The sequence below is a fragment of the Anguilla anguilla genome, chromosome 12 (genome assembly GCF_013347855.1).
Source record: "Anguilla anguilla isolate fAngAng1 chromosome 12, fAngAng1.pri, whole genome shotgun sequence".
Taxonomy (NCBI): domain Eukaryota; kingdom Metazoa; phylum Chordata; class Actinopteri; order Anguilliformes; family Anguillidae; genus Anguilla; species Anguilla anguilla.
In genome coordinates this window covers 19,711,646-19,726,821 of record NC_049212.1, presented here as the reverse complement: position 1 = coordinate 19,726,821, position 15,176 = coordinate 19,711,646, and the positions used below count along the sequence as shown (strand labels likewise).

At 43.0% G+C, this 15,176-nt stretch overlaps 1 protein-coding gene across 8 annotated transcripts in view; it reads left to right on the top strand.

Annotated features, from left to right (window-relative positions):
• Positions 1 to 15,176, top strand: part of plch1 (phospholipase C, eta 1) — a 63,694-nt gene that overhangs the window by 19,733 nt on the left and 28,785 nt on the right. For 4 of the 8 annotated variants that reach the window (XM_035384883.1, XM_035384882.1, XM_035384889.1 and 1 more), the window contains exons 1-5: positions 1,863 to 2,084; positions 9,005 to 9,151; positions 11,433 to 11,676; positions 12,802 to 12,931; positions 14,609 to 14,779. In XM_035384883.1, coding sequence (XP_035240774.1) covers positions 1,961 to 2,084; positions 9,005 to 9,151; positions 11,433 to 11,676; positions 12,802 to 12,931; positions 14,609 to 14,779 — 816 coding nt within the window. In that variant the 5' untranslated portion in view covers positions 1,863 to 1,960. Of the gene's footprint in view, positions 1 to 1,862; positions 2,085 to 9,004; positions 9,152 to 11,432; positions 11,677 to 12,801; positions 12,932 to 14,608; positions 14,780 to 15,176 lie in introns of those variants that run through there. The other 4 variants (XM_035384884.1, XM_035384885.1, XM_035384887.1 and 1 more) reach the window with 2 other exon arrangements.

The window sequence follows — 15,176 nt, the reverse complement described above, 5'->3', positions numbered from 1 at the left end:
TGATCAAATGTCAGCTTCAGTGAAACGTCCCTGTAATACAGTGCTGATATCCAGCCTTTTGCTATATCCCCCTGAAGTTTGGCAATTCAGCAGGACAATTCAGAAGCGGTGTCTATGTGCGTGTATCGACCCAACCTGGCCACAGACACAGCAGAAGTATAGGACCCCCGTTCAGTGTTCCTTTGATGTAAAAACAGGAAGCCCAGAGAGGAATCTCATTCCTGTCATGAATATGTTAAACACAGCAGTCTTATTTCTATTGCATTCCATAGCCCCGGGCTGGAGAATACATTTGTACCGCGCCATAACCATCACTCTTGATTAAATAGCCAGGCCTGCTGGAAGTGGGCTCTTCCAGCTCGTCTGCTCACGCGAGAACCCTGGGGTCTGATCCCTTTGGGCCTCACGCAGGTGTGTGGGGTCTGTTCTCCACGGGCCTCACGCACGTGCGGGGCAGTGAGATCACGCGCCTTCTCAGTAACCTGAGCTATTTATATTCAGCATATTAAATGTACTCAGGCCAATCAGTGTGCCCGTGAGGATAATGGACCTCATCATGACAATAACAAAGAGTAATAAAGGAATGACTGATTGACTTCAGACTGCAGTTCTTTCTTGGAAGCAGGGTTCATGGGGTTGTAACACACTGTAGTGATGTTCAATTAGGTTGTTATGGTCTCTCTTTGCATGTGGTTTATTTTCAAAAATTTTCTTATGAGTTTGTGTACAGCCATTATTGCATTCTGTAGTGAAATTTGGTTTCATTGTGATTTGTGTTTATAGCATACTCTGGAGAGCTATGTATACATATATGTGATGCACACTGTGTGTGCATGTGTGTGTGTGTGTGCGCACGCTTGTGCCTGTGTGCGTGTTTGTGCTTCCTACTGCATATCCATGATTTTACTAATGATCTGATCATCCACGATGATGGTATGTGGTAGCAAAGGTTCATCTGAAAATTTAAAAATCCAGATTATGTATCTTTCAGCCAGTGCACGACATATTCATCTCTTTGAGTATTTAACCATCATTCAAATAATGGTTAGTGAACCGCAGTGGGCTAATTCAATTTCATAACTGGCTGAGCTTATTTCTTCACATCTCCAGTCTCTACAGAGTCAGAGAGAGAGAGAGACATTTAAGCAACTGGATCAGGTTAACGGGGGTGAGTGCAGTTTGCGAGACCAGTCTTTGCACTGAATGCTGAACCATTCTGGCAGAATTATGCAGTGGATGGATCCTTTTTCATATGAAAAGGTCCTTTTCTCTCTGTTCATAAATGTTCATAAACTGTAATCATGTTGATCTTGATCCTGGATTGCACTAAGGTCACCTGAGAATCACTCATACCAGGTCTGACTTCTATAATTACGGCAATGGCAAAGACAGTTTGAATCCCTTCTAGTTATCATAACCGTCTTAAATTCCAGATAAACTGATCTTGCTTCCAAGCATTTTCTTAAAGTTATTAATACTGAAGTTATATTGCTGTTGATATTTCTGCTGCAGTAGCATTGGCACTGGATGAAGTGAAGTCATGTCCATGTAGCCAAGATCCCACTGGATGCATGTTATGTCATCACCGCTTAGATTATGGCTACATCCCGACTCAAACCAGATTGACTGTTGAGGCGCATCTGGTCACTGCATTACCATCGCATATATTCTTTTTTTTTCTCGAAACAATGCATTAAAGGGGCAGCCCCTCGCCCCATCCATGTTGTGCGCAGCTACAAAGGTTCAAAGGGCCTGGTGAGTGCAGCTGCAGAGTGGGGAGGGAGAGTGGGGGGGGGGGGGCGTAGATGACCAGAAGGCATGGGGAGCGAGCGAGGTGGGGGGGATGTGAGAAGGAGAGGCAGTCAGGGAGTTTGAGCGGATCCAGGAGGGACGGTTATTCAGTAATGGGACAGGGGCGCGGACGGGCGCCCTCCGCGGAGCTTCCCAGCAGCACTTGGACATGTTCCATCGGCCCGCCTTAGAGCGGTCGGCGGCGGCCACCGCGGCCTCGCTCCTCGCCCAGCGGATATACCATGTGGGGGGCAGCGTGGCCGTGCCTCAGAGGTGCAGGCTGGCGCACGTCGGTAAGAGCGCGTGGGGGCGCGTGTGGGTGCGTGCGAGAGAGGGCGAGCGTGCGCTTGCCCCTGTTTGGGTCTGTGTGTTTGTGTTTGCATGCGTGCAATGTGTTTTATTAAATGTGTGTCTTTGATAGGGGGATTACCATACATTGTGGTTGTGCTTATATCAGATAGGTGTGTGTATGTGTGTGGTTTTATAAGATAGTTGTGTGTACATGTAGGGGGATGGATATGTATAGGGCTTTAAATCTGTGTACAATGTATTTCTGTGTATTTCTATACACGTGTGTGTGTGTGTGTGTTTGTCTGGTTTTATTGCATGCACACAACTGACAGTTATATGGGCTGTTTATATATGTGTATATGTGTACTTGTGCAGTTTTGAACTAATGTGTGTGTATGTGTGTCTGTGTGTGCGCTTCCTTGTGTGTGTGCCAGTGCTGCTCTTTGCTCTGTTGCTCTTCTCTGTCAGCCCAGTCAGGTCTCTGGTTGAGCGGTCTACCCACCAACACTGCTGTGGAAAAGTCAGTCATGCAGTCCAAGGTTTTAAACAAAAATCAATACATTTACTATGTGGAACAATGTTGTTTGGTCGGTTTCTTTGCTGACTTATCACTACTGAATGTTGTGAACGTCCATATGATCAAAATAAGCACACAGCAGTCATTTGTAACAGATGGCACTAAACGCAGCATAAACCCAGCGTAACCACAAGATTCTGAGCTATTTTTAGAGCTGTGTGTTTATGAAGCCTTTCGGCAGATTCCTCTTGAGACAGTACAGTGCAGTACAGACCACATTACTATAACTCCTTTAGATAGGAATGTGCTCACGTGATGGTGTGTGTGTGTGTGTATGCATGTGTGCACAAGTGCATGCCATGCGTGTGTGTGCGTGTTGCAGTATATTTGTGGGTATGTTTATTTTTGTGTTTGTACATCACATGTCTGTGTGTTATGAATGTGTGTTAGCGTGCTTGTGTATTGTGTGTGTTTGTGTGTTTATTGGGTTTTAATTAACTGCTGTTTGTACCCTGTAATGAGACAGGCTATCTATGCTGTGGCAACATGCTCTTTGAATCTGGATGAAAATGTAAATCAGATAAAAGTGCTGTGTACAGACACTGCATCACGTGATCTGACAGATCATCTGGCTAAGAATATAACATTAAGTAATATTTATAGCTACGTCCATATATATTCAGATAAATGGGGCACACTGTGTTGCTGTTCTTGTTCTTGTTAATCTACACTAATGTGTTCTTATATCCTTATAAATGTGAAATAACTGTGTGTGTTTATGTGTTTTTTTATATATTATATATGTACTTATTGTGATGTGATATTGCTCCATTACTGCTCGCTGGTAGTAACAGATGGCAGTGATGATGATGATGATGACGATGATGGCGGCGGTGGTGTTTGTGGCACAGGTGTGTGCTCCATTACGCTGCTCTTTTTCCCTGCTCATTGTTTGTGGGACATTTGTTTGGGGCAGAGCCGGCTTTGTTGATTTGGGTTTCACAGAAAGGAGCTTTATGACCTAATTATCCTCCGTTTGATTTCCTCTGTGCTTCCACAGCACGGTGCTCTTTCATCTTCAATTTGTCTGACGCTGCCAGAGTTGATAAGTGTGTGAAGTCCCCCCCCCCTCCAAAAAAGAAAAAAAGAATACATACACACACACGCGCACGCACACACACACAAATTAAAATTCAGGGTTAGCTGAGGTGAAACCTGAAATCAGCTTTGTGATTTATGTTGTATTCTGAATTCTTTACTTTGTCACCCTTACATATGCATGATGGCACACACACACACACACACACACAGATGCATACTATACACGCAGGTGCGTGTGCCCCCTTGGGGGTTGGCAGGTTAATGCGTTGTGTGATGCGTGTTGTCACAGAGAATGATGCAAAATAGTACACACAGAGAGGAGGTGGAAGACTTGAACGTGATGTCAGAGATTTGCTTCCACTCCTGAACGGGTACACGTATAGCGCGCACGCACACCAAAAGGTACAGCGCTCCTCTCTCCTGTAGTGGCCTGCTCCCTCTGGGCCCCGTGTGTTTGTGGTTAATGAGAAGGGCCGCACCTACGGTGCTCTGTGTGAGTCCCAGGGCAGGCAGAGCAGTAATCGGGCGTGAAGGTTTACTCCCCACAGGGCTAATTGGCTTTAAATGAGGTGGAGAGCGATGGGGTAATGAGAGGTGTTGGGGGTACTTTAGGGGGGGATTGGGTGATGGAGCAGATTCAGGGCTTTGGTCAAGAACCCCCAAGCAATATGATTATTGCACTAATTAAAACAGATTTAAAAAATAACGATTTCATACCATCGATTTAAATAAGTGTCATTGTTGTCAGACTTCACCTGCTCAGCATTTTAGTGTGTGTTCACAAGTTAAATGCATTAGTCATTCAGATCAGATTAATTGTTTCATGTAATATTGTGGTGGTCCTCCAGTAGAAAGCAATGGAGTGTCACCATAGTTTTGTGTGAGATGTATTGTAAGTGATCGTTGTAGAAGCTGGCAGCCATGAGAGGCAGGAGCGGGAGGGAAGGAGGCTCTGCTCTACTCAGGCAGTTATGGTTTCTAATCCCTTTCAGGATGGTAATGTTTCACCTTTACATTACTTCTGTAGAAATCCTATCTCATGCATGCTGAACGTGTGAAATGCAATCAATCCAATTTATTTTGGCTAAAGGGGCTCCAACAGAGCATCATTTAAGTAGATAACTTTGGTTCTGAAGTCATGATTGTTAGATAATGGCACAGGGTTTTTGATATCTGCTTTCTCTTTTTTTCCTCATACAAAAAAAGTTTAGAAAAAAATATTTGCGCACGGCACCTGTGGTCTGAAACTGAGCCACGTGCATTTTAAATGACTTAGAGACATAGGCCTATTTAATTCAGTGAGAATGAGTGCTGTGTTATCCGCTCTCTCACTGGCGAGGAGAGCATGGAGGCATGTGGTGCGGCTTGTTACGGTGTCACTGGGGGAAAGTGTGACGGCTTCCTCCCTGCATGCAAACCGAAACGCGTGGAAGGTGAAGGCTGCAATTTTCCCCTGATTCTCATTCGTGTTCACAGGCCCTGTTGTGGCAGCTGCCATTTTCTCCACAGATTAAGTAAAAACAGAATAGAGAGGGGCTTGATCCTTGCCAATTTTCAGTCTAATCGCTCTTTCCGGAGGATGCTGTGTTGTTCTTGGATATTAGCTACACAACAGGCTCGACTCTGTAGCCCAGGTCTATGGTACTGACATAGGTTTATCATTGATTAAAACGTTCACCCCTACATAAAAACATTTTAAGAAAATCAGCCATGCGATTTTCCTCAAGAATCTCCAGTTTTAAATAATGGGCCTGCATAAAGATCTTTATAAATTCACTCTTTTAGGCAGGAAAATGAATAGGCCTAATGCTAATTATTTTAATAATGTAAATAATAATCAGCTGGTTTATAGGTGTCATGAGTATTGATTTTCTTAACGTTTTTATGTGTGATTCTTTTTTTGTAATTAACTTGAGCTACATTTCTGATCCGAGTTACTGATTAGTGATCTCATGGCTAACCATTTGAATGGCGGGGGACAGTGGGATTCAGGAAATCAGTAGGGGAAATGATTTGGAAACAATGAGCCTGCCACATCATGCGACTGAGCCTAGCGACAGATTTCCAGTAAATTGTTTGTTCCAAATGGCTTTTCCATATGATGCTCTCTGTTCTTGTTCAGTGGGTTCAGTGTGGTATGTGAGAAGAGTCCCAATACTGTATCCAAAAAGAAGTCGCGTGAATGTATGTGGAGTCTAATGTGATGCCATTAAGTAAATTTCTCAGTTATGGTGCCGGTCATTTTGTTTTTGAACATATCAGAGAAGATGCATATCTGCATCTGGATGCATCTGTACCAGCTAAATGGAGAGATGTTGTAAATGGGTGTGTAAGGGAGGGAGTTGGGTGTCTGTACGAGGTGAGAGGGAAAGTGGTGCTGAGAGGATCTCTCTTTACACTTAGAGACTGCAGTTGAGCCATGCGATACATTTGTGTGTGGAGTAGGGCTGGAGTGTGTGTACTGACGTGTGAGGTAGGGGTGCTGTGGTCTGTGAATTCTGTATGATTTTCGGGTTCAGTTGTGTGTGAAGGAGGTGCTATCGCCGTTTCTAAATCTGGACACAGTGGAGTCTAACCCTCCACTGAACCAGCGAAAACCCTGCAGTTTAAACAAGCGCCGCGTGGAAGCGAGGTGAGATATCAGGAAGATCTAACGTTCCCGCTGGGATGCAAGCGATATGACAAGTGGCTAAAGGAGGTTTTCAACCACAGGGTGAAGCTTCCCTGACATCATGTAGAATGAAAATAAATGGATACGTTTGAAGAATCCAGTGAAGTGAGCGCCGTTAAATATCACACTGTATATTTTATTCACAGTGAGTGTGCAGCAGAAGAAAAGGGTGTGCTGAATCTTTCAGAAAGAGAAAGACTTATTAAAAATGAACATTGCATGAGGTGTAGTACTGAAGCCGGGTTTTTTGAGGGTCTGATCCCACAGCGAGCCCCCCACTCTGGTCAGGCAGCTGAACGCTGGGGATGAAATCTGGATCAAGCAGTCCAAAATTTCTTCCACATCCACGTCTGTGCTTCCATTACTTTCATCATTTGCTTCAGGCCAGTTCTTTTGTCGATTTGCCATTTCGCTAGATGTTTAATTCACTGGCAATTTTTTGTCTTAATATATATCCTACTGTAGTTTATTTTCACTCAATAACGGAGAAGCTCTGCACTTTGAACTGTTTTCTTTGTGTCCTGTGCCCCTGGTAATGGAATACAATGAGCAAAAACCTCATTCTTTCATGCGTGCATTTTTAAAAATGGGATTTTCCCCAATCTGGCAACTGAAGATAGCAGAACTGGGCCAGACTGGTGGGGGTGCTGTCTGCAGACAATGGCGCAGCGGCAGTGCACAGACGAGAGAGGATCAGGAGCACAAATTTACTATTCGCTTTCCTGACCTAAACTGATCGGTAGTAATGTGCTCATTGTTCGAATTTAAAGCCGCAGGGAGCCTCTGACAGCTTTGTAGAATGGTTGTGGGTTCAGAAATGCCCGTCCCTGCATATTCAGCTTTTCCTTCTGCAGTTTTTCCTCCTGCTGTGGAGACTGTGTGCTTTACTGGCCTCTGTGCCTCATAAGCCCCAAGGCCAGTAAGAGAAATGTTCTGTGATGCAGTAGATGTGGTGGTCAATAGCCTATTTTATATTGTCACATTAATTTTTCCGTAAAATCCTCAAGATTCATGCTGACACAATCGCTGGAAGTTTGGGAGGGTGCACAAATCCCCACTGATTGTTATTGTTTCATCTTGCCCGATGTCCTTGTATTCCCTATTATTCCTGACAAAGCTCAGGAAAGTATTGGAGGCTCATTTAATGAGTTACTGCCAGTTCATTTGACATGAGCCCCCCCCCCCCCCCCCCACCCTCCCACCCACCTGCTCCTTCAGATGTCATCCTAGGGTTAGCTGCTACGCTCAGAGCAGCAGTGTGGAGCAGTGGTCAGAGCTGCAGTCTGGATCAGTGGTCTGAGCACTAGTAGGGAGCGGTACTCCACCATTACTTGCTGCTTATTTACTTTCAGCAGAAATGCCACTTGGAAGAAGTGGCTGAACTCTTTAAAACCCAAACTCTTTAAAACGCAGAACCCAAACCCAAAGAAATTGAGTTCATCAGGCATCGCAAACCATATTCCAGGAGGTGTGTGTATATAAGAGATTTGCTATGGAATCATCAGAAAAAAGGTAAATGTTGTGTACCGTGCACAACCGTTTCTGTCATCCGCCTCTGGCTATACGCTGTCCTATCCTATATATGCAGATTTTCCTCGTGTGGTGTGGTCATATGGAGATGCTTCATGATGGCCCCTTTGGCATGTGGAGAGTGCACGTGTGTATGTGCATGTGCTTGCCTGCTCGTTTCTGTGTGGGTTTTGAGTGGGAAATCTGGGCTCTTCTCTATAACACACCTGGTGTTTCATTCTTCGCACTCTTGTGGACAGTCACGCAACCTCCAACCTGCTTTAAGATGGAAGGGGTGGGGCCAAACAAGTCTCAGTATCTCTAGCCCCTCCCCCAACTTCCAGGACTCCTCCTAACCAGGATTCAGATAGAGATGCCGCTGTATGTGATGGATGACATATGTGCAGTCTGTTTGTTTATCATGAGCATTGGTGCATCTGTATTTGTTTAACCAGCATGCATAACACGATTGAGAAATGCAGCTGAGAGAATCACATGATGATGGGAACAGCTTGCCTTTTCAGATGCCTGAATGTTAGCATGTGTGTATTGCACAAAAAATCAGAGAGGTTGCATCAGAACACTGCAGTGTGGTGTAAGCTCCCAAACACTGTGCTGAAGTAAATAAATGGACCTGTAACAAGATTGGTTGCAGGTCTGCATCCTGGTGGGGCAATGCTGCTGTACCCTGGAGAAAGACAGTCAACAGTTGTGTAGTGTGCCTCTTCCAGACTGGAGACGAAATAGCTGTGAATACCAACTCTCCTAAACAGGATTTTTATCTGCAATCCCAGGTTGATGCTTTACTGTGTTCTGTATTACCACTGTACCCCACTGATGCCATCTGCGATGGTGGCTCGATAAGGATCCTTCCTTGTTTATCGCCCATTTATAACACTGGCACCATTGGAAACAAGGTGGTTGGACTGTGCTTGCAGCGCCCATGGAAGCAGGGCTGTCGGCCATATTGTGAGCTGGATGCGATGACGCGCCGTGTCGAAATGGTCAAGATCTCACAGTGGAGCAAGATCAATGTCTCTTTAGTCCTGCAGCGGCGCCCTCATCTGGCAGGTGCTATCCATGTGCGCGGCTCACGCGTGTCCCCATTTCTGTGTGTGTTGCAGTCGAGCGATGTATGAGTGTCATGCAGTCGGGGACCCAGATGGTCAAGCTGAAGAACGGCTCCAAGGGTTTGGTGCGGCTCTTCTACCTGGACGAGCACCGGTCCTGCATCCGATGGCGGCCCTCCAGAAAGAGCGAGAAGGCCAAGAGTAAGTCGCCCAGGGCGCCACGCCCCTTCTGTGTCTGCACTGAAACAGTGTTACGGTTTTTATGCATCATTTCACAATTACATCTTAACCTGTTTTGCTCTGACAAGCTTCAGATTAGAACAAGCTCGTTGAGTATTTTGACAACATCAAAAACAGTGTGAAATGATAAAAATCTATGCCAAAAACTTGATTTTGTGGCGTTTTCACAAAAGAACCAAACCGCCGTTCTGTTGCTGGGCTCGCCAGACAATCAGATCCTGGTGTTGGTGCTTAATTGTCTCCTCCCTGGATCTATTGCTAAACCTTTTGTTCTTAAATCTGACCCGACCTCATATTAATGGTGGATTATTGCTTAGCTAGAGCAGAAGTGGCGCTGTGCTTTTTTCTGCTTGTTGTTTTTAATTTTCTCTTTTTGTAGAGAGATACTGACATAATAGTGCATTGCTCAAACAACAAGATAAGCCTCTTACAATGTCACCATTTGCATGATTAAAACAAAAAAAAAAAAAACCAAACAGTCCCCTTCATCGCCTGGCTTAGAATCAGGGCCACTGTTGCTGCTGTCGCTGGTGGTGGTGTTGCTTTGGGAGACATATGGCGAATCTGGAAATTAGATTAGATTTTAAAATTAGAAGTGTGAAAGCCCAATTTGATGCTTTTGTCTCCAGCTTGGAACATGCTTTTCTCTAAAATAGAAATGCTGAGATCCAAGAAAAACTGATCAGGAAAACCGGTTTATAATATCAGTTCTTTCATATGTACCTCCATTTAAGATAAATTATTAGGATGATCTTGGCCTTGGTGAAAGGGATAGCAATACAAAGTGTGCCATGAACCTAGAGAGTTAATCAGCTTTGACATTGAATAAATATAGCTTCCTGAATGGCATCCCAATGCTCTTGAAAAACAAGCTTCTGTCATAGATAATGAAACACATTTGAATTTGATGAAAGACCCTGATTTTATTTTCTCCACAATAGCCATCCAGGTTTTGCATACCTTTGGACCGTTGCGCTTGTCATCTCAGGACAACAAAGGAAATCTTCACTATGCATATGAATGCAGTAGAACTTTCCAAAATTCTTGATTTCTTTAAGTGATCTGTGAGTTAGCTGTTAAAAGGTCCATCTTCTTTCTCTGCTGTGTTTTGTGTTTCTCGATTCACCCTAATGAAAAGCTGTGGCTGGTAGAGAGGCCCGGTTTTAGCATAGGACAGGACACGGTTCAGAATGTTCAATCATGTAAACGTAAATAGCTGAATACCTTTAATTTCATGGTGTCGATATGGCATATTAATGGGAAATGTAGCTGTGAGATTGTGCTTATGAGTGTTCACTGAATCCCTTTTCACACATACAGCTTTACCTAGAAGTGTTCCAGAACATTAGCATTTTTGGATCATGTTAATTTGCTGGCTCAAGGCCAAGTAACATTTATAGAAATTGCCTGTTTTTACCTGAGTGAGAAGCTGCAACATTACCAGATCAAGCACACCAAATGTTACTACACTCTTACTTGGACACAGGTGAACCAGTCACAAAAAACTAGGCTGTGACATAATCATTTTGTGCCTTATTCATGCTAACTTTAATAAGCGCCATTTTTTCCAAGACTGCTTTATATTGGCAAGTGACGCACTCTCTCAAGTGCATACCTTTAATGATATATCCGGCCTCGCCTCTCACAAGATCCGTATTGGCACTTCATGTGTGAGAGCTATTGACCTGTTGAAATGCTAGATAGTTCTTTGTAGTGCGAACAAAAGAAGCCACTAGATTGGCAGAAAAGTTAATAAGGCAAAGTTCTGTGTTTCATGTGTGAAAGCCACTTAAATGGCTGACGTGTGGATGGATGGCGTATGGATTAGCTGTCACTAACGTGGAGAGTGTATTACTGGAGCTACAGAGTGGACTCATGGTCAACAGGCAACTGGCTCTTTCTAGAACAGTACAGAGCTACTAGCACAAAGGGGATGTAAACGCATGAGAAATGATAATGTGATTATGGTGGATTGCATTTGAAGGTCTTCAGAGGAATAGGAAGAATCAAAGCCTGAGGGTATTTTAGTAAGATACAACATCAGTCCACCTGCTGTCCAAATTTTTTGTCCTTTATTTCAGGATTTATTCTGGATGTTTTTTTCCTAATAATGATTGTGATTGTATTATTATCTCTAGCAATCTAACTGACCAAATAGACCTGTAATTACCTCAAGTAAATGTGATTGGCCTGTCATTCACCCCTCTGCTCTCACTGTGCCCTGCCTCCCTCCCCTTTGCAGTCACTATCGACTCTCTGTACAAGGTGTCTGAGGGCCGGCAGTCAGACATCTTCCACCGACATGCAGACGCAAACTTTGACCCCGGCTGTTGTTTCACCATTTACCATGGAAACCACATGGAGTCCCTGGACCTGGTGACCACCAAGCCCGAGGAGGCACGCACCTGGGTGACAGGGCTCAGGTACCTAATGGCCGGGATCAGCGATGAGGACTCACTGGCTAAAAGGCAACGCACCCATGACCAATATCCTTTCTCACAGAGGCAAAGGGGCAGTTTTGTACATCAATGCTTTGTAGTAGATACTGACCCAGTTTCTTAGAGCTCCTTCTCCAACTCCCTTCTGGCTGCCTTCAATAGAGGCGCGGCCCGTGGATGAAACTGACAGTGCCAAAACCTCCCCTGCCAGTGATAAGGCTCAGTCCCTTCCAGACATTCAGATTTCTTACACCGTTTTATGTATCTTATTTGTATGAAAATGTAAACCATGCAAAACACAAGAACCTGGAAATTAATCTGAAAAAAGAAAATACTACATTCTCACATATACAACATAGCAGTTCTTCGGCATTTTTGCAATAGCAAAATATGAATAACAGCCAATAGTTGAGAGTCAAAAGTCCAGGTAGATAGGGTCACCCTTCTGCTGTGTCCTGCAAAGAAGCAGTCATCATCCACCCTGGTCACCAAGCTTACTACACTCCGCAGTTGCATGCACAGCCCTTCAGCCCAGTCTGGGTGACTTTCAGGACAGTTTCTGCTCACCATTGCAGAATATGTACCCTCGCACATCAAATGGCTTTCCAGCTTGCAATGGCTTGCTTTGGGAGGAATGTCTCTGCTTAATCTAATTTAATCCCACCCTCCCTTGATAACACTCACATTTCTGAACATTTCTGCCTTTACTTCCAGAATATGGATATTATTATCACAAACTCCAGGCCTCCAGATCTCGGTCATCATTCATGGGAAAATTGAATGCTTTCACGGTCCCGTTTAAACATTGTCCATAAGAATTTCCTGTTTTATTACTTGAATTTTTAAATTGCATATTCCACAGAGGATATGAATTTTTATGCCCAGTGGTTTCATGCATTACAGTCAGCTGCTTTCTCCATGACTAACTGGCTGGAGTATGAACTGCCTGTAATGCGACAATGACCGCTCAACCTCTCAGTACAAAGTATCTTAATGCACTAGAGTCTATGAATGTCTGTTGGAGTAATGCAAATAATGTATTTGAAGTATTACCAACTCTCAGTGTGAACCCTTCCAAATGACTGTGGCCAAGCCGGGTCGGTCCCTGAAATAGGAACCACTGATAATCTCAGACTCACTATGTCCACAGTACTTTTCCTTAATATATGTCACGTGGATGAAACAGACTTTTGAAGAGGCAGACAAGAATGGAGATGGTCTCCTGAATATCGAGGAGATCTACCAACTTCTTCACAAGATGAATGTGAACCTCCCACGGCGAAAGGTGAAGCAGATGTTCCAGGTAAGTCTCCTTCCTAGCAAGTGTGTTAGACCACTACTGCTAACCTGAGACCAATGAGTAAGCCAGGATCTGACATTGTACACAGATTTTCAAGGATATTGCTGGTCACCTTTTCCCAGTAAAATTTCCTATGTTAAATCAACTCTTACGGAGTACATATGGCCCTACTCTGTCAAGCCAACAAGACATTTTAGGTATTTTGGCAAGGTGCAAGCTACTATCCGCATATTTATTAGAAAAAAACAGAAAAGTGTTTGCAGTGCTGTCCTCAGTTCTGATCATTTCTCAGTTTTGGATTTTTACAATCAATCAAAATGTAGATATTGCCTCTGTTGCGTTTCAGGTCAATGAGGGATTTAATCCCAAGGCACGCGCAAGGTTCCTTATATCCAAAAAAAATCCATAGCTTATTACATGTGGATTACACTCTTCATCGTTTGGTAATGGTATCCTGTTCATCTCAGATGTCATTAGTAAGACAGGGAATTGAATTTTTGTTGAAGGTTCAGTAATCCCAAAGACTCAGGGAATAAAAGACTGAATTAAATAGCTGGTATTGAGCACTACTCCGCATCCTAGGGCAGTACTTAAGAAAGCAAGAGAAGAATGGTGCAAACCTCTAAGGACTTTCTAGCGTAAAGCTTCTGCCTTAAAGGAGAATTGCACGGCTTTCTCTGTCAACTCACATTGGTCCATAGCAAGAAGAGAGGTCAGTAGAGTGCAGTATTATACTGCAAAGATGTAAGCAAGGAAAAGACTATATTTATCTCATATTTATGAAGCTGTCCTATTGACTGTATTTTTCATAATTTTTTCTGCCATTAGTGTACCAATTAATAGGCTGACTTTTGATAATTGAAAGTCCAGCATTAAAAATGTATGATTGGTCTTCAGTAATAATGTGCAGTTTCTTGCCAGCGGCACTGCACTGGGTCATAATTGTTGTTATTATCGTCAGAACTCCAGACTTCTGTTAGACTGATCATGGGAAGACTGCATTGTTTAGAAATTCAGTCTTATTGGATGCATGTCGGCTTTATCTGGAGAATGGAGTATGAAAAATGTGAAATGTGAACAGTATTTAACATTTAATTTTTAATGTTTTATGAAAAACATGTTCTGTGGTCATGTTCCTTATGTGATTTCCAATTAACATTAATTTATAATGTGGAGTTGATTTTTTTAAACATGATTAATTTCTGTAAAGGTTCATTGCTAAGTTTTAAATTTGACGTAAATGTATTTGCTTGATTAATCTATTAATAGCTTCAGCCCCAATTAAAATTTCATTATTTATTAATGCATGGTATTTATACACATTGCAAGGGTAACACAATTTTTTTGCAATAAAGTGTTGGAAACTGTCGGCCAGCAGGAGTTTTAACTGAATAAATGGCAAATTCCACTGCCCAGATGTTCCTTTGGCATGGCCATAACGTTATGGTAATACTATAGCTACCATGATTTCACAGTCAGATATTTCCTTCTAAAAGCTGGCTTTAATCGTATTTTCTCACTCTGTATTAAAATGTCAATAAAGTTCTTTCTGTATCTACAAGAAAGTGCTGAATAAATAAAGTTGTCATTATTATTATTATTATTGTTGTCATTTGGTCTCATGCTGATTGTTTCCCACAATGCAACCCTCTTCACATCACTTCCCATTACCTATTTCAGGAGGCGGATACGGATGACCAGCAGGGCACCCTGACTTACGAGGAGTTCAGTGTCTTCTACAGGATGATGTCAATGCGCAGGGATCTCTTCCTCCTGCTCATGTCCTTCAGCGAAAGGAAGGACCACCTGACTGCGGAGGAGCTAGGAAACTTTCTGCGTACGGAGCAGAAGGTTCGTGTTGGTCACGACAGCAGTAGCATATCATATCACTGGTCTTTAGCAGCACCATGACATAAATGGAACATATGAAGTAAATGCTAACCATGTAGCATGTGATATCATGATAACCGGTGATTCATTTGTATCATAAGAGCGTATTAAAAGAAAGAGGGAATAAGTAATTGTCAGTCACAGCCAGGATTTAATTGAAATAACATTTATTTGTTTTAAAGAGTACATGTAGCTCCATGAATCAACTACACATAAATATTTAAGCTAATATATAAAGAATGCCTCTGTTTAATCCATTAAACTGTCTATCTGTCTGATCTGCTCCTCCAATGATCTACCTGTATGCACTTGGTGTTTCACCCAGATTTTTTAAATAAATGATTGTTATTGCAGATTA